The sequence below is a fragment of the Saimiri boliviensis genome, chromosome 1, assembly GCF_048565385.1.
Source record: "Saimiri boliviensis isolate mSaiBol1 chromosome 1, mSaiBol1.pri, whole genome shotgun sequence".
Taxonomy (NCBI): Eukaryota; Metazoa; Chordata; class Mammalia; order Primates; family Cebidae; genus Saimiri; species Saimiri boliviensis.
Window position 1 is genome coordinate 87,381,786 of NC_133449.1, and position 24,337 is coordinate 87,406,122.

Below are 24,337 nucleotides of genomic sequence, written 5' to 3' on the forward strand. Positions count from 1 at the left end.
TGCAGGACCCAGCACAACCTGCCAAGAGGACTCATGTTCCAATCAAGGTGTGTGCTTGCAACAATGGGATGGCTTCAGCTGTGACTGTAGTATGACTTCCTTCAGTGGCCCACTCTGCAATGACCGTAAGTACCTCTCTGAGTATGGACGGATACTCATCTTTGCTTCCAGTTACTGTTTGATATCTAAAGTCTAACACTGAGAGTCCTTATATTAATTCTGCATCAGTGGAACTGTCATAACCCATAGAAGCAATTGTTTCTACACAAAGGTTAGTTTTGAAATGCTAATTGTTAATTAAGGATACTAGTGGCTAAATCTGTGATGATGGTGATTCTTTGGTTTTCAGGCTTATTGTTTTATTTTTAGTTACTAATGATTACCTTGTTCAAAAGAATGTTTTTTATTTCCAATATATGACAATTCTCCCTTAGTTTTTGAAAGAACCTTCATATTATTTTATATTAAATAGTACTTAATTTCAGATGATTATGTCTCAAGGGCTGGAATTTTAGTGAACAGTTACAGGTCTCATTTTTTTCCTCTGCGTACATCTCTTTAAGCCCATTGCTGCTTTTTACTTTAAAATATGTATATATATTCAAACATTGTCCTTCAGGCACTCTCCCTTGTATCTTAGCAACTTATGTTTTTCTCCTTAAAATCCTTTAAGTTTTGCAGTATAAGCATGACAATAAAACACAACATTCACATTACATCATGGTATATCTGCTAGTGCCTAATTTATATCACAGGAGTGATGGTTTGAATATGGAATTAACTGGTCTATGAGATGAAGTTCTGTGTCTTAATGTTCAAATAGGTCCTGATTTGTGGCACGTCATCAAAATGATAAAAGCATTTCATACAAAACATAGCATTCTGCTATATTACAAGAATATTCTTGACAAATTCTCCTGGTTACAAAATAGAATATGTGCTTTATGTTGTCAGTGCTGCGACATTTAAGCTAAAGCTACAGGATGATGGAATAGAAGATGTCATGATTGAAGTTTTGGATTTTGCAGCAGACGCTGGATTTGAATGTGGATTTAAAGAAAGAGTAGAGCTTGTTCATTTTGACCTTTGTCTACTTGAGACTATTCATGTCAATAGATATGCGCATCACAGTGTAGAAGACAGGGTCAGCCTACAGTAATCCATTGAACTGAGTTGTTGCACCCTAGCAATAAAGTACAACTTACCTGCTGAATTCAGGTTTCCTTTGCAAAATATTGACTGTAGAAAAAACACACAACCAATACAGAGTAAAATCATTTGTTGAAGAGGTTTTTAATGACCATGCCACCGTAGATGGAGAAATATTTGTTCTTCATTTTACTAGTTCCATTTCCCATAGAATTACAGTAAACCTGAAGCAATAAACATGTATTCATACCATCATACATTTGCAAACACTGTATTTCTGCAAGCCAAATCATATTTAAAAAACAGTAATGCCACTTTGGGTTATATAAATAACTTTACATAAAGCCTGAATAAATATATATACATAAAGCAACCTTACCTGTGCTTTTCATAAGGATATGTATATATGTCTATAGAGAAGTCACTTCCTGTATTTGTTCCTGCCTCGTAGAAAATGATATAAATTTATTTTCAAGGACAATAACAAGCCTGACTATCTGTTAAGATTTTATTATGGCAAATTTTTCATCCTGAATATGATCCTGACAGATGTATGACTACATGTGGTAGTTGAGAGGGATTTTTTTTGGTGTGAAAATACTTTTCATGTTGCTAAAGAACTTTTTCTGCCAAACTTTGCTTAATCTAGTTTTTATGTTTTACAAAACAGTTGCCATTTGGTTGTGGCAGACTGTGTATCCTCATATACCAGTTAAATATAAAGAATATAATTTTACATGTGTATTTGTAAGTCTTTTCCTAAAGGAACATCAAGATGCAACCTTAAGTATCATGCGGTCTTCCGATCATTTTTACAGAAAACTATTTTAATGCTGCTCTTGAGTGATAGTACTGGTGATGACAATGATAAGGCTATTTGTTATTTTCTCGTAAATAGGTAAATTTCATTCAATAAATATGTCTCCCGATATGCCTCTTGCACAAATCAGCATTAAAATTACTTTAGAGGGCTCCCGGAATACATGCATTTTGATTAAATCATTACCTCTTAGTGGGTTTTCTGAAAATGCGAAACCGTTCCTTGGCTTGTACATTGAAGTTTCAGTGGTGAGAATGCATAGGTACACATCAATATTTAAAAGCAAATCTTATTTTATATCATTTACAATTGGTAGAAGATACGTTAGCAATCGTGACTTTGAAGACATGGAATTAATAAGCAATAGAAATAGTATGAAACACTTTTCTCACTTTTTAAATTGATCAAAATAAATCTTGTCTCTACATCTCACTGTTTTTATATAAGATGCACAAATAGAATTAGTGTGATTCCTGGGATTTTAACAAACTCCTTTTCTGTATAGAAGCTGATTTTTCTTTTAAAATAAACCCATTTAAGACATTTCATTTCTTAATGAAATTTTCATCTCCAGCTTAGTTATTTGTTTATACTTTCTGTGACTGCAGCCTCCAACTATATAGAAAACAAAAAAGAAAATAGAAACAAAACTTTTTAATGGGGAAAAGAACATGCCACATTACAAAGGAGATCTTCCCTCCCCCAGATTAGAATTTCTAAATGTCATCTCTCTGCTAAGTTTCATACAGTGGATTAGGGTAACTAGAAAAATTTATTTATATTAGCCTGGAGATATAATTAACAATGGGAAGATGGGAATACTTTACAACTTGTAAACGTAATTTTGGATAAATCATACTAATTAATTGAACTGAAAGGAATCTTTCAAAAAGCAGTACTGTGCAAAATGATGCCAAAGGCTATTTTTAAAGAAATGTGTTTGTGAAACTCTTTCTCCTCTGGAAAATTGACATCTAAGTGACCTACTCATTGACAAAAACAATTGTTCTGTGCATACGTGTATATGGATATGCATATGTATGTGTAAGATAGTGTTGTGTACTCACCTCAAGTTTTCTTCCATATCAATGCCAAATTTAGATCCTCTGTATAATTTTTCTGGTATATTATATAATTTCTTAATTATCTCCCATTTCTTATTCCTCTTTCCTCTAATCCATTCCGTGTCTCTCCGGCAGTTTTTTTCTCTCTTTCTATTCATCCTGGTTTAAATGTCATCAGTCTCTCCAAATGCTCTTATCCAGAGACAATACTTTTTCTCCTCTGGCTTCCTGTAGAATTTGGTTTATACTATTTAATTGGCCATCACTTTCTCCTTATACTTACTTATGTTTACTCTTATCTCCCTATAAGACTGTATGCTGCTCCTAGGAACAATATTCTTCTTTGTTTTCTTGGTTTATAAGCCCAGTGGTATTTTATAGCATGATAATTGTAATAACTCACTAAATCAAAGCTTGCTAGGTGCATGAATCTTGCACAAGAATTTAAAGTATATCCTCAGTGTCCAATACTACTTTCCAAGTTTGTCAATGTGGAATTCATGGACCTCGATGATCTGACCTAACCTTCATGTTCATACTTATCTATTGTAGAACCTTGTCCATATGGCATATTACCACCAATTTACTTACTCACAGCTTTCTGAGCAACATTACACTTTCCAATTTCCTCACCATTGCTTATGCTAATTTCTCCACCTGGAAAATGCATTCATTCCACCTGGAATGCATTCTTTTCACTGTGTCTGCTTGAAGAAATGTAATTTCCTTTCCAATCTCTACTTAAACTGTGTTGTCCCATGGAAACTTCCTTTGTTCTCTGAGATTGACATTTTTCCCCCTCTTTCGAACTTGTAAGGAACAGTGTGCTGAGCTACAGTGTATGGTGTAGCTATTTATGAAATTTCTCTTGAATGTAACCATTTACTGAGCACTTACTATGTGCTGGGTCTGTGCTAAAAGTTTACATTCATTATACATTTTATATATCACCAATTAATGCTTACATATTCATCCACCATCATCACTCCAGTGTGCTACACAGTAATCTTTTTCTGCTTTTACCCAGTAATCCAGAGTAGAATGTAACCATATTAGCTAATTTAACATCAGGTTGAAGAAGACAAATATGGCTATGATCACATGGAAAAGAGCGAACATAATAACATTGTCACATTACATTAGTATAGAAATGTGGTATGCCAAATTACAGTTCAGTTTCAACAGCGTGTGTTACCATAAGGGAATAATATATCATAGTGCTGTTATTTTGGTGCTACAGCTTAGGAGGGTGTGTGTATTCTTTTATTAAAAGACTATTTTCAGAATTCTAAACTTTGCCAAGAGAAAATCTTTCTGATAGGAATATATTGTATCTTTCAAATGAGAATTAGAAACATCCACTGAAACAAGGATAAAATGCATTTCATTGTGACTTTTTGTCATGACATTTAAAAATATCTGCAGCTTTGTTTCTCAGCTTCTTTTGTTGTTTGAAAGAGAATCCAATATACAGTATCTGAGCATCAGTATCTGAACTAATGGAAGTGAATCATAACATGTATTTTAAAAAACCTGGATCTGAGTAATGTTATTTCTTTTTCATTTGGGGCTGCCAGTAGTATTAAGCTGTGAGCTGATTTGCTACTGGTGTCACTTAGGGCTGAATAAAATTTAGCAATTAGCTTTGTCCACAACCAGATACTCTTTGTGAGTATGATGAATCTTATTAACCTTGAATTATTTAAACATTTCTAAGTGGAAGCCCTAAGCTTTTTAAAGCAATTTATAAGTATTATTTACTGATAACATCTTAGAAAAACTATCTCTAGGAAAGCAGAGTCAGACTTGCCTCAGGTTAAATGATAAAGAATGAAAATACTGTTCATACTAAGTAAGAAAATGTTAAGAAAGGACAGAAAATAAAGCATAATGTGTGACAAAGAAATGTAAGACACCATAGAAGTACTACCTTCTACTATTTTACATAAATTTATCCTTGTTCTTCTTGTTAGTAATTGACATTATAAAAGTAGATGCATAAATAGAAGCATTGGTCTTTTTATATTGTTATTGGGAAGCTAAACAATAGTTTCAGTCTGTATCTATGTAAGAAAAGTTAGGTGGGGAGAAAAACACCAAAAAAGGGAGTAGGGTATTGCTGTATTTTAATTATCCATGTTAGTCCCTTGCCCTGTTCAGCATCTGGATGATTGAACTCTCAGCAGACTTTTAGTCTATGAATTGTACCACCTTGATGCCTAGAAATCAAAAAGGAAACAGACCCAGTTGGAATGCTTTCTTTACCTATGGATTTTCCTGCTAGCATGCTGTAATTTTTCTGGTTTGATTGAAACTCTGACTGTGTAGACCTTTATTTGGCTCAGATGTTAGCATTCTTCATCATGGATCTCCTAGGTAAATGTGGAGGTGGCTTTCAATGTTGACCTTACTATGGAAACACCATCCTATCTCACCAGAGCCCAGCTAACCTGAGTTCCATTCAGAGAAGGTTTTGCTAGTCATCTTGACTAACTATCCTCCAGGAAAGACAATGGTTTTAGTTATCACTGGATGCTATTCAAAGAGATCTATGACCATAATCTCATCTGAGTGGTGTTTTTTTTCAGTGTGAATGAATTATACTCATGTTTATATCATATTACTGCCATCTGCAGTAACACAGCAGGTACAGAATCAAGGCAATGCTTGGGATACTGCCTTAATCAGAGGTGCTAATTTTTGAAACTGGCAGCCATTAAGTTTAATTTTACTTTTTACATAGATTTTACTTTTCTGAAAATGATGTACCAAAAGCCATGTGAACAAAATGAAGATAAATCATGGTGAATTATCAGAACCTTGCATAATACCAAATAAGTACAAATAATAAATAACTTAGTATGACAAATTAGATAAAGAGAATGCAGTATATATACACCATGGAATACTATGCAGCCATAAAATGAGAAGTGAGAAATGAGATCATGGCCTTTGCAGAAACACTGATGGAGCTAGAGGCTATTATCCTTAGCAAATTAATGCAGGAAGAGAAAACCAAATACCACGTTCTCACTTATAAGTGGAAGCTAAACTATGTGAACTCATGAACACAAAGAAGGAACAACAGACACTGTGGTCTACTTGAGGGTGAAGTGGGAAGAGGGAGAGGAGCAGAAAAAATAATTATTGGGTAGTAGGTTTAATACCTCGGTGATGAAATAATCTGTAAACAAACCCCTGTGACACAAGTTTACCTATATAAGAAACTTTCATACATACCCCTGGACCTAAAATAAAAGTTAAAAAAAAAACCTTACTATTTATTAATCAAGAAGATATTTGAAGAGAGTAAACTGTTAAATACTTCCCCCACTTTATGATATCAAATTATCACAAGTATTTTTTATTGTATAGGATTAAAGATAATTAGCTTATAATTTATGAAATCTTATATTTTAAAATAACATAATTATGACTGGATTTGGAAAGATGTGTTGGATGATACCTAGGTTGTTTCTTTACTTTGTTGCTAGTGCATAAGGAGAATTATGAAAAATTGTATGTAGATTACATCAACATATTTTAATGCTAATATCATAATTAATATGCATTATATGCATGCCATTTATATTTTATAAGCTTTATCTTCTTTTTCTCCAAAAATATCTGATACTTTAAATGTAAAAAGAAGGATACTGAAGCATAAATAGTTTTTTTAAAATGTTATGGATACATGATACTTGTACATGTTTAGGGGATACATGTAGTCTTTTAGTACAAGCATATAACATGTAATGATCAAATCTGGGTAATTGGGTATCAATCATTTAAAATATTTAACACTTAGTTTTATCAGGAACATTACAGTTCCACTCTTCTAGCTATTTTGAAATACACTAGAAACTATTGTTAACTATATGTGCCATATTGTGCTATTAAACGCTAGCTATTGTTTCTTCTACCAATCTGTATCTTTGTATACATTAACCAAACCCTCATCATCCTCTGCTCCCTTTTACCCTTTACAGCCTCTGGTTACCATCTATTCTACTCTATTCATTACCTCTAAGAGTTCAATTTTACTAGCTCCCACATCTGAGTGAGAACATGCGATATTTGTCTCTCTGGGCCTGCCTTGTTTCACTTAAGGTAATGACCTCCAGTTCAACGTATGTTGGGATATAGATACTATTCCATTTATCCATTTATCCATGGACACTTAGGTGGATTTCTTATCTTGGTTATTGTGAATTGTGCTGCAGTAAACATGCGATTGTCTGTTTGATATATTTATTTCCTTTCTTTTGGATATATATTCGGCAGTGACATTAGTGTGTCATATAGTTGTTACATGTTTGATTTTTTCGAGGAAGCTCCAAGCTAGTCTCCTTAGTGATTGTACTACTTTACCTTTCCACCAGTGGTGTATGAGCATTGCTCTTTTCCCACATTTTCACCAGCATGTGTTATTTTCTGTCTTTTCTGTAATAGCCATATTAACCGGAATGAGATGATATCTCATGGCGATTCTGATTTTGATGTCTCAGCATGATTTTTTTCATTTCTCCAATGATTAGTGATGTCAAGAATTTGTATATACCTGTTGACCATTTATGTGTCTTCTTTTGAGGAATGTCTTCTTTTGACCATTTTAAAAATCAAATTATTTGTTATTATTATTTTATGACCAAATTGAGTTCTTTATGTATTCTGGTTATTAATTTTTCATTGGATGTAAAGTCTGCAAATATTTTTTCTAGTTCTTTAGATTGTGTCTTCACTTTACTGATTGTTAGGCATGAATATTTTAAGTAATTTCTTTGGGCTGAAATGGTTAGTAATTGGCACAAACAGAATTTGAATATGTTTGTCTTTGAGGCCATTTTTTTTTTCACCTACAATCTCCATTAAAGATGATAGATTCAATAAAAAATGCAGTTGAAATTCCCCAGCAGCAGAATTCCCTAAAGATGTTAGTAATAAATGCACTTTAACACTGCGTAATGTTTTTCCATGCTTTTCCACCTCTTCATTCTTAGATGTAAATTTAAACCTTATGCTCTTCCCCTCAGCTGCTCAGTTGCCACTTGTAAAGATGAGTTAAAAATTCAGAGTGAGCTGTCGAAAGTAATACTGTCATTAACTTCCAGTTCTGCTATTAAAAAGATACTGATTATGAAAGAGAGATGGGAATTTTCTATGATTTTTCCATGACAGCCTTTCTGAGTTTCTCAAAAATAATAATCTAATTTTTGATAATGAAGTCAGACAAAATACTTCCCAAAGTACTTTTGCATAAGTCAGATTCACAATATATACAGTGGGAAATTAACTGCTAAGATTCAGAATTGTGTTGACTGATGAATGTGCACCAAATGATTTATTATGTCAATTATGCCTGAGTTTATTGTTTATACAATTGTTGAGGCATAAAGAAAAAGAAAGAGCTAAGTCAGAGGTTAGTAGTGTGGCCTATGAAGGTCTTTGGTAGATATACAAGAGAAACACAAGAGGATGCATGAAGCCCGGTGTATTAAAAGTTAATACAAAATTAATAGTAAAGACCAAGGGCCCCTCATTTATGTAGGGAAGGGAAAGAAAGCCATAAGGAAACATATAGAGTCCGGAAAAAAGTTCAAGATAAAAATAACATTGTGTTTGCATTAAGGAATAATTCAAGTTATAAGGAAAAAAATATTACTGTGAAGGAAATGCACCATGCCCAGGGATCCCATTTGCTTCCCTGAACAAAGGGTTGTGTGTCTTTAATGAGATTTACTGTGCCAATTAAAAAGTATAGAATTCTTTTATGGAGAGGAATTGTGGCCTTCTCTACAGTTCTGTGATGTTATATACTTTTTACCTCTCTTGTAGCATTCTATAGCAGCATAAAGTACAAGGGTAATCTGTTAGCGCTGAGTATTATAGATTGTGTGATTTTAATGACCCTAATGATTTAAATTCACATCTCTCAGAAAAAAGCCTATGGAGTGTGAGGCTTAATCTCCCCAGGATTCAGCGAGATAGGAAAGTACAAAGGCAGTTCTTAACTTGAAATGATTTCAGAATGGAACAAGTTTCATAAAAGGTTCAGCTGCCATAGAAGAATTTAAAAAAAATGGTCTTGAACAAGGAGTAGGCTGTATTTGAAGGAGGCAGTGGAAACTGTTCGTGTAGGTATGAATGCTTCTTATAAATTTATAACATATGACCCTTTAGGGAGAGAAACAGGTGGAATATGTAGCAGAAGATAAAGAATGCATTTTTCCTGGTTTCTTCACTCCAGTGGTGCAGTGTTTATTTTGATATTTGGCAGTTAGATTTCGAAGGTTTCAAGGCCTCATCTGATTCCAGCAGTTCAGGGCAATGCTGACATCGTGAAGAGTTCTAAGTGGAAGCAGGCTGTTGAATTTGCTGCCATATTCATGACGTGGAGAAAAGGTCATGATGATGTCTAAATAGCCCAGCCATGTTTCTATGTCAAATCTTTGATGAGTGCCCAACTTTAAGGAATCCAGAAGCAAGGATCCAGATTCATGCAATCATTGCACAGTCGGAGTAAGATAGTATTTCTGAAACTGTGGGGTCCATCTTTGATGACATCAATTCTGAATCTGTTCTCTGAGGCCCTATTCAGGGAAAGTGCTCCATTTAGCTAAATTAAAAAGAGAAAAGTGTCAGAGAAATACCATTTCCTCTCAGCCGCAGGAGACATCCCAGAAGTAATTAAACTGGATTTTGGTGTGTCAGGCACATTTCTTTTATTGACAGTGACAATAATTCTGTAAATCAAAACCTGGAAGCATTTTCAGTGTTGTTGAAGTGCTAAAGATAAAACCTAAGGTTTTAAAATTAAATCTCATGAAACTAAAATTGATCTGTGGAGTGCAGCTTGAGAAGCTGCTGCCCGAGTTCTAAATGCAACCTCTCTTATGAAATTCAGTGCCTACAGTTTCTGAGTCCCTGAAAGCTATGGCCTTGTAAAGCCAAATGGCGTAGGTCTTGAGTAGTATCTCTCATTTATGGTTTTGAGGTCTCCAGGAAAATTCTCTCTCCACTACCTCAATATTCCCTTTTCTAATGCTGCCAATAGGTTTTGTTAACATGCAGCTTTTCTGGCATTCTTTCATTCTTTCCATATTTAAGGTCCTCCACAATCTTATGCAACAACTCTACAGCATGCTTTATTCTTCACATGCTCTGGCATCAGCTCTTTGTTACAGAGATGTAAAGAGACACATCGGTGTAGTCAATAAATTTTCTTTATGCCTTCATCCCTGCTAAATGATGCCCCCATTTGGATGGTCCTCTTCCTTCACTCCTTTTCTCTGCCTAAGAAAATTGAGCCTGTGGCAATGACCCAGCTCACATCAAGTTCATCCAGAATAGGGCAGTCTTTGACTGCTTGATGGTTCTTCTGCTTCTAAGCCCAAATAGTGTCTAGAGATGCCTTTTTATGCATGTCTTTATTTCTCAGCTAAAGTTTATTATTTTGTTCTTCTATTTTCAGTAGTATTTTTCATTGTACATATTAAATGCTCAATAATATTAGAAGACTGGTATCTTGGAGGCTCCATTAATTGTGTTTATATGTTTATCTTTGCCCATTTCTACAGTTATTTTAAGAAAATATGTACATGTCATATCACATCTAGCAGGAGTAATTTATTATGCTTTATCATATTAATGAAAATGCATTTTTCATTATCTTTATTCCTAATAGTAAAGACTAGTGAAATTAGAGTCTTATGTAACTAGGAACAAAATGCTTTGAGTAAAGGTTTTGTGTGTGTATCTAGGAAAGGTTTGTATGTGAGTGTGTATGTGTGCGTGTGTGTGTGTGTGTGTATGTTTATGAGCATGTATACATATCATGGGAGATGATGGATTTAGCAAACATTTTCTATTTTCTTCACATTCCACTGCAGTCCTGATTTGTGTATTATCATACTTTTTTTTTTTTTTTTTTTTTTTTTTTTTGAGATGGAGTCTTGCTCTGCCACCCAGGCTGGAGTCCACTGACGTGATTTCATCTCACTACAACCTCCACCTCCTGGGTTCAAGCAATTCTTGTGCCTCAGCCTCCCAAAGAGCTAGGATTACAGGCACTTGCCACCACACCCAACTAATTTTTTGTATTGTTAGTAGAGACGAGGTTTCACCATGTTGTCCAGGCAGATCTTGAACTCCTGACCAAGTGATTCACCCGCCTCAGCCTCCCAAAGTGCTGGGAGTATACGGGTGAGCCACCATGCCTGGCACATATACTATCATATTAATTTTGACAACTGCTAGGACCTTTTGTCACTTCAAAATAACTATTTTTTGTTCACTTTACTTTTTTTCCCATTAATTAGCTGATGCTACAAAAATCATCAGATCATCGTGAAAGGCTACACTATTTATATTTGATTTTTTTAATGTAAGCTGTAAGAGTTGACAGTCTTAAGGTATTTTTCCAGCAATAACATAAGCTCTTGGGTATAACAATAACATTTCTCTTATAGTAGCATATCACTTCCGTGCTCTCCTTTAGTCCCCCAGTGTCCTTGAATAATTCTCTAAGTATTTCCTTTGCAGAAGCCACAGGAGACCCAAATATCCATTTGATGTGGTGTAGTTGGAATTGAAAATATTCTTTGTGATTTTTCCTTCCATATTAAATATGCTAAAGATAGCCTTTATATATGCAACTGTACCAAGAACAAGAGACTTAGTTTGCCTAATAGTTTTGGTTCCATAGTTTTGGAGTATGTACCTGAAATCAGCTTAAGAGGTGATGGATATAGGGACAACATCAGAAACAGAACAAATTGGTTGTTGGAGGAGTTGAGAAAAAAGGTTTAAATAATAAATTCCAAGAATACTAGAATTGCTCTACCTGAATCAAAAAGAAGGTAGTTAGTCTAATTAGAGATAGTTTGACTAGATTACTAGTTCCCAAATAGTGGTACCTGGGTCAGCATTGTCAACCTTGCCTGTGAATCTGTCAGAAATACATATTCTCAGATCTCACAGCAGACTCCTGAGTTAGGAACTCAGGGAGGTAGAGCACAGAAACCTATGTTTTAAGAGCCTCCATATGATTCTAACGTGCCCTCACACTGGAGGACTGTTAGAGTAGTAGGTTATCTTTAAAGTCCTTTCCTTAGTTCTTTGCTTTCCAGATAATGAAGGAGTTTATTTAATAGAATTGAATGAAGTTCTGCCCAAAGAAATTTTGTAAATAGAACATCGTGACTACATTTATGAGGGGGTGTTAATACTATTGTGGATATTTAATATATGGTGATGAGGAAAGTATAAAATTTCATTTTGATTGTCATCCTCTCCCATTGGCTGGCAATCTTAAAAATGTTTGAAAAGTTCCTGTTCACATTATTCATGCTATGAAAAGCTATTTCAAGGCAAAAATTTCTCTCCAGCGTGAGGGGAGTGACCAAATCCAAATGCACATTTCTCTATTATTATTCTTTTGAGTTCCTTTGGAATAGTAGTCTGATAATTAATGTAGATCGAAAATTAAAGTTTTATTCTTGTCTGTAAACACGTTTAAACCTAGAAAAAACTTGAGTAAACTGAACCATTGTCAAAATTGCTATTTATATTAGGTACCTATTCTTCACATGGCATTCTTTTTCATTGCCTAAAACATTCCCCATATTTGTATATTCTTAATGCTTGCTAAACAAACGGACTGCAGTTTACCAGCAATTCCAAACACAGTTTCCTATCTGGTTAGCAGATAGCCCATACCTAGTAAGATCTTCATATTTATTTCTTTTTAAATCACATAGGATTTACATGCAAACATTCTTCAGCTGCAATCCCAGTGTGTGACCTTAAGTAAGTCACTTCAGCTGTGTGGACCCCAGTTTCCTCATTATAAAATGAGGGATTTGGCTTGCCTTGTCTTTAAGGTCTGTAGAGCTAAGAGTCTGTGACCCATTGTCACTATATTCTTTCTCTTCTTTTTCCTCAACCCTCAGACCTATTTTTACTCATGTTTAAGGCTCTTCTAGGACGCAGCCTACAGCTCAGTCACAGTACACGAATCTTAAGCTATATTTTAGCCAAAGACCTTTCCTGCCAAATCCTATAAAAAGAAAGAACTTGGAAAAAGAAATCCGATTAATGGGATGTCTTCCTCTTTTCAGAAAGGAAACTTTGAATTAATTCTGCAACACAGGGCAACAACTTTAGCTATTTTATTTTTTCTTTCATGTTTGTATAGCTATTTATAACTTCTTTCAGATATCTATTTACATCAACTTTAAGTTGAAATTTTTTGCCAGCACAGAGATCATGTCTATATACTTGCTTAGCTAAACACTAGGTGTAATTATTACTGGTACGTAAATAAATGCTTTTTCATAATTAAAAAACATTATCATAATTACATAAGTGTTCATATGGGCAGAAATACTGCTACTAACTAAACATCACCAATAAACTAGGATTTGATATATTAAAGATATTTCTTCTCATAACATTCTTGCATAATAAAAATTGTGACATCAATTTTACAAAAACGATACCTAAGAAGTATGTGTGTCCTCAAGTTAATTAGAATTAGAACTCATTTCAAATTCCATTTTCTGGAATCCGCAGATTGTTACAGAATATCTCAGTATTGAATAAAATAGCTAAGTTGAGAAGAGTCATGTACGTTCTTCTCTTTCAAATGTTTTAAAATGTATACAGGTAGATTAATATATGTGGATTCCTTTGACATAAGAAATTGCAAAAATGAGGAAGGACTGATAGAGAGCAAAGTTAGTACTGTTTTCCCTTCTGAATTGCTCACCTGCAGATCTGCCTCCGATACATGTTAATACATGTGACTAACAACCTAATGAAACTGTAGAAGAGCTGCACCTCAAAAGGAATAGCTTTGTATACTTTCAGTGAATGAGCAGACTCTAAAAATGATGCTTTTATTGAAGTAGAAAATGGTGCATTCTGAATAACCAGGAAAATATTTATATTTTTTATTTCACATAGTGCAAATTCAAAATATTGTTGAACAAAATATTGTGAAATAGGCTGGGTGTGGTGACTCACACCTGTAACCCCAGCACTTTAGGAGGCTGAACTGGGCCGATCACTTCAGCCTGGGAGTTCCAGACCAGCCTGGGCAACATGGGAAAGCCCTGTCTCTACAAAAAAATGCAAAAGAAGTTAGCTGGGTGTGTGTGTTCCCAGCTACCTAGGAGGCTGAGGTAGGAGGATCACCTGAACCCAGGATATGGAGGTTGCAGTGAGTAGTCAAGCCACGGCACTCAACAGAGGGAGACTGTCTCAAACAGCAACAAAATATTGATATTATAAGCGTGTGACTTATCCTACTTAGCAGGTTTCTTTGTAAAGGGAAAAAGATAATCTTTGCTAGTGAAGGTACACTTTCATGAGGCTATCTCTTCTGCCTGTAATTTCTACACTTGTGAAAAGATATTTTTTGTGCTCAAAGCTACTATGATTTCATCTTAGTGAATTCTATCTCTCTGGCTGATACCTGCACTTTATGTGACTTTAATACCTCTGCTTCTGGCCTAAAACACTGTTGGAGGAAAATGAGAAACAGCGTGAAAGCATCGTTTCACTTTCCAAGGATCACTTATGAGAAGGGAAAGGCCTTGTGCTTAGTTCTGATCTGTATATTAGGAACATAACTACATGATAAGTTACCTGGCTGAGGCTATTATTAATTGAGCAGTTACTAGGTACAAAACATAATGAGAAATACAGAACGTGGAGTGATCAGGTGCCTGCCTCAAAAGTCTTCATTTTATTTGGGGAAATTATTTCCAAGACCCAGAATAGAAAGGAATTTTTTTTTTCTTTTTTGTTCCATGATCTCTATCACAAAAGTAAATATACTGTTAATAAGATAACGAACAACTTAAGTGCTCATTGTGTGCTGCAAACTATTGCTGTGTGTGCATTCAGAAGAGAGGAAAAGCACAGTTGTGTGCTACCTAAGTGGAAATGAACAATGAAAGTGGGATGGACCTTAATTGGGAAGAGAGAAGCAGGAAGAGCATTCTACACAAGGGAGATACTGTGAGCAAAGGTGAATCTATATATAAAGTGTTCACAGAGCAAAACACATCTCTTGAGCACCTTCCATAACAATAAATACGTGCTTTGCTACACTCTGTATATACAGAAGTAAACAGAGGAGGCTTCACTTGCAGTAGAAAAAATATAGACTTTAGAGACAAATAGATCCAGAATTGAATTCTACTGCCACGTGGCATCTGTGCAGCCACAGGCAAGTTGATTAATGTATCTGAGTGTTCATCTGTAAAATGAAAACACAATTACAGATCTTGCAGGGTTGATTTGAGAATTAAAGATGATGTATGGTAAGATCCTCGATGTACCCTAAAACAAGTAGGAATTATATAATTGATATCTATTGAGATGCTGGCTTTGCCTTTGCTTTCAAGGAGCTCATAGACAAGAGGAAATACCTGACATGTACAGATCATTATGGGACAATTTATGAAGTAATTTAATACCTTGCTTTTCAAAATGTGGTGCCGTATACCCAGGTAGTGAACCTGCACCTGCACTTCCTTATTTAAATTAAAAGTTGAAATTTAAGAAAAAAAAATAATGTGGCCAGAGGACCAGGAGCATCAGCAGCACCTGCAAGCTTACTAAAGATGGAAACTCACAGACTTCCCCTCCCCCTACACACCTACTGACTCTGAATATGCTTTTAACAAGATCCCAGATGATTCATATGCGCATGGAGTGTAAGAAGCAGGGCTCTAATAGAAACATGTAAAAAGGGCAGAGGAAGGAGTGACTAAGTCGATTTAAGGAACTGAAAGAAGACTTACTTCTCTTAGAAAGTGATGTTTAGAAAAATTCAGAAAGAAATATTGCCGTTTTCTTGGATTAACTTATTTAGTAAATCAGAATATCCAGTTCGAAAAAATCTGTATAGATTCACTTTCTTGACTTCACCATTTTTACAGTACACTGCATTCCTGCATCTATGCATTAGAAATAACATGCTCTAAAATCAAGATTTATTTTGAATTTGACCATAAAAGGCCTAAATTCACCAGCCAACTTGGGATACAGATATTTCATTGGATGATGTCGTTTAACCAGGAAGATCTTGGCAAACTCTGCTTTTTTCTGGGCCAGTAATAATGTGGGTCAGTCATTTGGTGTTCACGAAGAAACAAATATCGAGCTTTCCAATGGCTGCTCCTGAAGGCCCCTTTGGTTTAACAGTTCGTTCGTTCTTTTTTTTTAAGCCTTAGATTGCTCTATTTATGTGGCGCCACGTGCTTCTGTTCACTGAGTTGGCAGGTGGCTCCAATCCTGTAATTATGATCTGGATTGTCGGCTGCCAAAGCACAAAAGGAAACCGTAGTAATCCACTCGGTGCTCTTTAGCGAATTGTTGCATATGCTTTTTAGTGTATTATTGCACATAAATCTCACAGTAGCAATAAAACTATTAGGGTAGTAAAAGATATGCATTTTAATTTTAGTAAAAAGTGTCATAAAATTCAATTAACTACACTTTCCCAAATAGCAGTTCACTCTGGGAAGCTCAGGATTTCCTAATCTGAAATTGCAGGTCCCTTTCACCTTTCCTGGTGACCACCACTCATGCTTTAAGCATTACACTTGTTCCTCATCATGCACCAGTACCGTCTCCCATGGTCCCTCTGCTTCCTTACCTTTCCACACTTTTTTTTCCTGCTTTCCTACTTGGAGTTTTGTTAAAGTACTTCCAATACAGTGGAGTCAGGTTTTGCCTTCTATTCTTTAATTGAAGCGAGAAAGTGAGATAAATAGCATAAGCAAATCCACATAAAGTTAGGCATTATAATTACCCAGGAATTGAGGAAAATGTTCTTTGGTGGTGTATCCACAGCTAATGAGGGAAGAAGAACAGAAGAGTTTTATTTATTAGATGACCAGAGAATCTGACTAACCCCTGCTTTGCTAATCTATAAAAGTGAACATTCATTCTGTGTTTTTAAATTGTTCACCTTCCCCTCAAAAGTAGTTAATAGCACAGAGTAGAGAAAGGTCTCCTGGTGTTCAGATTTTATTACTTTCACTGACTAAAGTGCAGTACATTTCCTAGTATAATTACACCCCAGTTGTCACAATAAATGAACACAGTATATTTTATGATACACTTTACTTGCTTATTATCATGTTTGTTCACACATCTCTCAGACTTAATAACCCATGAGGGGCTTCTACCATCATTGGTGAATGGAAATTAGTGAAGTTCTCTATTTCATTTAAGGAGTGATTTTTATTTCAACTGAAGAAACCATAAGCAGGATAGATAGTACATTCAGGGAATTTATATGTGTGTGTGTGTGTGTGTGTGTGTGTGTGTGTGTGTGTGTGTGTGTGTATACATATCTGTAGCTACATAATGTTCCCCTGCTTACTATGTGATTTTAAAAACTCTAACTACAAATCTCCCAGCACTCACACAAGTGAATATTAGCTAAATGCATTTTTAATAGAAACCAAGTGAGATTTCTGATTATTTCTGAAAATAAAAGCAAAGAAAATCCTGGATGTAAACAGAGGTATCTTTTGAAATATATATATGTTCAAGTTTGATTTCAGATTGACCTTTTCTGGGTCAGATTTTTTTTTTTTTTTTTTTTTTGAGATGGAGTCTAGGTTTCTTTCTTTCTTTCTTTTTCTTTTCTTTTCTTTTCTTTTCTTTTCTTTTTTTTTTTTTTTTTTTTTTGAGACAGAGTCTGACTCTGTCACCCAGGCTGGAGAGCAGTATCATAGTCTGAGCTCATTGCAACCTCTGCCTCCCAGATTCAAGCGATTCTTGTGAGTCAGCCTCCCAAGTAGCTGAAATTACAGGTGCATGCCACCACATATGGCTAATTTTTGTATTTTTATTAACAGTAGAGATGGGGTTTCACCATGTTGGCAAGGCTAGTCTCGAAATTCTGGCCTCAAGGGATCTGCCCGCCTTGGCCTGCCAAAGTGCTGAGATTACAGGGATGAGCCACCATGCCCAACCAAGATTGCTTTTTAAATTTTTGGAAGGACCAGACCAAAAAAAAAAATGTCTGTATTTCGATTTAGTTTCATTAGTTTGGGGTCAGAATATCAGAATGCAATCATATTGGCATGGATATTTGAGGGATTGTCCTTTCTGCTCACTACATGACAGTAGTCATTATAAGAGAGATCTAAAATCTAGCAAAATGGTAAAGAGATAATTTTATTTAACAAGAAGATAAAGGATTGCATTACCTGAATTGCATGGTATTAGAATACATTTTTATAAATATGCAGGGCACTTTCCCTCCAGTCAGACAAGTCACTATTGAATAAGGGCTTTAAAAAAAATCTAAATTTTTGACAGGTTTAAATCATTTTTGACTAATTATAAAAATAATACATACTTGTAGAACAATTAAAATATAGAACAAGTAGAAGACAAAATAAAATCACCTGTGATTCCTCAGTTAGAAGCCTTTTAAAGAAAGATTTCACTTCAATAGCCAAAAAATATTACTCAGTATTTGGTGTAGGTTTAAGATTATGTTAAATATTGAGAACAAAAAAAAGTGTACAGGAAGGAAGGAAAAAGGAAAAACAGAGGGAGGGAGGGAGGAAGAAAGGGAGGGAGGAACAGAGGGAGAGAGGAAAAGAAAGAAAGGAACGGAGAGAGGGAGGAAGGAAAGGGTAGAGGGAGGGAGGAAAGGATACAGGAATTAATTTTACTGTGTAGATGTAAAATGAATAAAGCTGACATAGTGACCAGGGGCCATTGCATAGGATTGTGCAATTTATCTATTACAAAAATTTAAGAGGTACCATCCACCTCAACTAGTTGCACCATTATTTTGATGGGGTTTTCGTCACCTATGTGTCTTGAGGAAGGTACACCTTTTTCTTTTTTCCAGTTCACAAAAAGTTACCATATGTGCTTCAGTGAGCAATGCGAGATGGTATATATTCAAGAATAATCTGATGTAATACAATATAAATCTCATAGGCTTTATGAGTGAGGGGTAACTTAAAGCAGGCCTTACAGTGTATGAGGGTTTTAATGTCTATTTAAAAACATAAAGAACTTGAGAATGTCAATACCGTGTTCCAGGACCTGTTTTCTAGAAAAGCAGTGACGAGGAGGGGTGAACAAAGAGGAGGGGGTGTCCCTAGTCCTGAGGGGCCTTCTCTTGAGGAAGTCTCCTCTTGCCAATCCCTAGGTAGATTGCCACAGGTGTTCTCATCCTAACATAGCCTGTTTACCCTTTGCTTGTTTGCTATGAAAGTCCTTCCATATATAATTGCTTAAGGTTGACAATTATACCCAACAATTATATGCATCCACCTACATTGAGGCAATTGTCTCCTCATGGAAAATATAGGGATAAGTGAAGTTGCCATGTATCCTAATACGCTAAAGATACAAAGATAAGCAAACAAGAAGTCCTGGTCCTTCTGCTCATGAGTCTGTAGTCTTGCTGAGGTGAGTAGTTCACAAATGGGAGGATAATAAAGGCAGATCTCAGCCGGGCGGTGGCTCATGTCAGTAATCCCAGCACTTTGGGAGGCTGAGGTGGGCGGATCACGAGATCAGGAGTTCAAGACCAGCCTGACCAACATGGTGAAACCCAGTCTCTACTTAAAAATATAAAAATTAGCCGGGCATGGTAGCGCGCATCTGTAATCCCAGCTACTTTGGGAGGCTGAGGCAGGGGAATTGCTGGAACCTGGGAGGCGGAGTTTGCAGTGAGCAGAGAGCGTGCCATTGCACTCCAGCCTGGGCGACAGAGCGAGACTCCATCTCAAAAAAAAAAAAAAAAAGGCATATCTTAGATTTTTCAGAGCTTAGAATTTTGTTTAGTTACCTTTTGAGATTGCACACAGCCTCCTTATAAATTCTTTTTCTTTGACTGCAATGATTCATTCCATTTGTGATCCAAGAGTTAGGTGGATAAAAGCTATTGACTATCTACATTTGTTAGGCATATGTACACAGAGATTCATGTACTTCCAGTTGAAAACGTCACTTCTTTGTGACTGCCTTTCTTACCACTGTTCCAGGATTTCGAGCAAAATAGATGGAATTTATTTTCCTTCCTGATACTCTCCATCTCTCCTGATAGAGTGGTTCTTGTGGTTATGTGGGTTATTGCAGGCCGTGCAGCAGTTTTTTAAGGACAGCACATGAATAAACCCTTTTATGGAAACTAAAAAGAACAGAACTTGGTGGGGTAAATTGTGGTGTGCTTCCAGAAGAAAAGTCTGCTTTTACTGTGGCAGCAGGAACAAGTTGCGGGCACAATGCTTCCTGCATGCCAGTTATTTTGGTATTAAATTAAAAATGCTGAGACCAGGGTCGGGCACTTGCTTGAGCATTAAAGTTAAGAAGGCACCAAAAACTCAGTAATGAAGACAAATTATATTTTACACAATATTTGAAAAAACAATCTGAATAATACAAAAATACACAATGAACAAAATATGAAAATTTAAAATAAAGACGGTGTCAATATTATCGAATGTCTCTTTTGTCTCAGGCTCCAGTATAGCTCAGGACACCATTGTTACTGATATTGTCTTTATTTACAATTTTGGTTATTCATTATGAACAAATTTTTATTTTTAAAATATTAATTTTGATTTTTAAGGTATTACTTTAAAATATTGTTTATCTTCTCACTGAGATTTTGGTGTCCTCTTAAATATTGCTCCTGAGTGAGTGCCTTAAGCTAGTCCTGGCCAATACCTCCTTTAAAAAAGGTCCGATAGGCAGACTCACAATTCGATTAGAGGCAGAGCTGCATCTTGAAATTGGCGTGATTCATTATTAATCCATAAGTACTGTGACTCATCTGCAGGGCTGTAAATCAGAAGACAAATAAACAATATTGAGTATATGATGCCATTATGGGTTCTGTGGGTGCTGTCATTTGCTAAGGTTATTCAGCTTCCAGCAGGCTAATCACAACCAGGGAGGTAATTGCATCCCCTTGCATTTCAGAAAATTAAAACCAGGCAGCTCCGTCCCACACTGTCTTCTATGAAATCTTATTACTTTTATGTATATATATTTTTCGTGTGACAGAGAATGGATACCCCATGGCTAAAATTAAATGTCTTTGACTACACTTTCAGCTATCTAAGACCAAAGATTTTATCAGAGAAGAATGAAGAGTCATTGCATGCCTTGATTGTGTTGTCATTGGGCAGAAATTTATAAAGCACCCTTAAATTCACAAAAGCAGTGGAGGAGGAGGAAGTGAAAAATCCTTGGCGAACAGGTTGTGGGTAGCAGTAGTTTTCTCCTCAAAAGCAGTCCATCTGAATACCAAAAATTCAAATCAAATTTTATATTTAATTCTGCATTGTATGCCCCAGGTACATTTTTGTAATTCAACACTCAAAAATAAAGTTATTTTTAAATTTCCAAATGGCAATCTTAAGACAGAAAAAAATCCCCACAGAAAACTGAGGACAGATGTTTTAAAGGGTGTATTGAAAGCCTAGTAGGTTTTACATGTTTAGTCCGTGAACACAAATAAGTACTTGTGTATATGAAACTATTTTGACTGGGAATAACCGCAGTTCTGGAGACCTTCTCTAAGTTCTGTAATAAACCAGACAGTGGCATGGGTCATTCATTGGTCATTCTATATGATCTCTGTCACTCTCCTTCTATAAAATAAAATCGAGATTCAGAAATTTTTCAAATGCTTAGGCCCAAATCACCTACTGATTTAGGAGCACATTGCAAAAATTAGGATCCTGGCATTCTAATTCTCAGTGAAGTTCCCTTTCTGCTTGGTAAAATGACATCGCTTAGTAACCAGTACTCCACCCCTAAAACTAACAAACACACAATAGAAAATGAGCTGTTAGTTTTCCTCACACAAAACCACAAATGACCCACTCCTGACCTCACACTTTCTATACGGGTGAAGGCCAAGGCCGTATTTGAATACAAAGCTAAAAGCAATAAGAAGAAAATTCTCCTATATTCCCACCATCTCCACTTTCTTCTTTGTATACTGTATTTTGGAATTATTTTTACTGTTTTATCCTGCTTATCTATTCAAGTACTTAGTCTTCCTGTTATTTCTCTTTCCCCTTGAATTCTCAATATTATTTAACGAATTATACTAATCTTAAAAGCAAACAAACCAAACATTGTTTCTCTAACCTTAGGTAACCACCTCATGCTCTTTTTCTTGGCTTTCCTTCATAGCCAAGCTCTGTGACAGTTTTTAATTATGAATAAAGCCTAATGTCAATTAGTCCCCACATTCACTATTCAACCCACTCCAATCTGGCTCCCATGAAAGCATGTAGCCAAAACTCCTCTGGCAAAGAACACCAATAATCTTCACATTGTCAAATTCTTCAAATTTTCAGATATCATCCTACTCAGTATCTCGTCAGCGTAAGATGTTAATGACTCCCTCTTTCTAAAAGTATTGTCCACCCATGGCACTAAATACACGTGGATGTCCTCCTTCCTCTGTGACTTCTTCCACCAACTCTGCTTCCACCAACTTCTTCACCAACTCTGCGGCTATACCTGTCATCTAAATGTTGATGTTTCCCAGGACTTGATTCCAAACTCTCCTTACTTAATATCCCTTATCCAACTAATGTCATTCATTTTCACACCCTTAAATACTACCATTATGCCAGTAATTCTGATATTTCTGTCATTAGTCTAGACATCTCAGATTCAGATTTTTGCATGAAAAATTTTACTTAACATTTTCGGTTGCATATCTCACAGGTATCTCAACCTTAATGTTTTCTAAATTTAACTCCTAGGACTTCCCTCTTCACTCTCCATATTTCTCCCTCCTTCATCCTCTCCCTTTTTAGCGAATGGCAGCCCAATTTATCTGGTTGGATAATCTGAATAACTTGAAACTTCAGCAATGGGTATACAGGTGTGCATTTAATTAAAAAGTTACCATAAAGGAAATTTAAGGATATGTGTGGCATCTAATTCTTCTTTTATTTTAAGTGTTTAAAATATGGATCTCATAATATTTCAGATAGTAGACCTGAGAAATAGTAATGATAGTAATAGTAATAATAGGCAATGTGGGACCACTGTGTGCTAGGCATGGTGCTAATATTTTATAGGTACGAATATTACGCTAACAGATGATAAATCCAAGGCACATAAAAGTCAATAAACTTGCCCAGGATCATAGAGTTATTTAGTAGCAGAGCTGAGATTTGAACCCATGAAGTCTGATTCTTGGGTACTGGTTCATAAAAATTATGTTCATTACTATTGTACGCTACCTTAGACAGTTTGCGGTATAGCCACAGTGATGGACATATGTTACGCCAGTATACTGGCTGAATACAGAGACTTCACTAGAACAAATTACCAGTGGTTGCTGATCTAACTCTGTAAACATATAACAGTGCTTGGAAAGACCTGATGTTTTATCATATAATTACATGGTTCTTTCCAAGTTTTTTGACAATACAGAATTGAGTAGTAGGTGTATCTGCCTTATGGGCAGGAAACCACCAAATCAGATGCTGATGGATGATCATGTTTTACCTAAGTTTTCAGAAATTTTAAATAAAATTTTCATTGTTTTGATATTTTAAGAGCTATTTATCTAGCTGTTTTACATCTATATGGAAGCATCTTCCCTGTTTCTTCCATTTACAACTACTCTTAAAATAATTGATTTTTAAAATAAAAAGCCCAGAACAAGTTGTACAGACAATTTGTTGTTTCTATGGAGTAGGAGTCTTGGATAAAATGCACAACCCCATTCTTTTCCTATTACACTCTTGGGAAACACATACTGTTTTCTACCTTTCCCACCTACTGCTGGAAAGAACAAATGCCATTTATCCCAATTAAAAGGATATGGTGAATTTTTATATCATACTAAAATAAACCTTTTAAAATATTTCATATTATTGGAAAATTGTGTAATTTTTATTTTTAAGAAATACAAGAAATATATTTCTACTTATTCACACCTAGATCCTTCTTTTTAAATAAATGAATTTTTAAAAGGGGAAAAATAAGTGGAAACAGAGAAGTAAAAAAAGACTACTATTCCATTTACCGTCATATACGTAATTATATAGCCAATCTATAATTTGGGGACCACTAAGACAAGTGGCTTCATTTAAGATAAAATATCTACTTTGAATCATGGGGACTGGCATTTCTTAAATTTCCTAGATTCCTTAAGTGATATCTTCAGTTGTGTTCTGATGGAAAACCACATTCAAAAATTCTGTAGAAGAAAAGTCATCACATACAGAACAATCAGAAGTCCTAGAAATTTGGTAATCTTCTCTGTATC

The 24,337-nt window shown here is 35.4% G+C and overlaps 1 protein-coding gene across 28 annotated transcripts in view; it reads left to right on the forward strand.

Annotated features, from left to right (window-relative positions):
* The window catches only part of NRXN1 (neurexin 1), a 1,157,741-nt gene that overhangs the window by 583,651 nt on the left and 549,753 nt on the right, over nt 1–24,337 (forward strand). For all 28 annotated transcript variants that reach the window (XM_074400196.1, XM_039478496.2, XM_003922746.4 and 25 more), the window contains one exon: nt 6–125. In XM_074400196.1, coding sequence (XP_074256297.1) covers nt 6–125 — 120 coding nt within the window. The remainder of the gene's footprint in view (nt 1–5; nt 126–24,337) is intronic.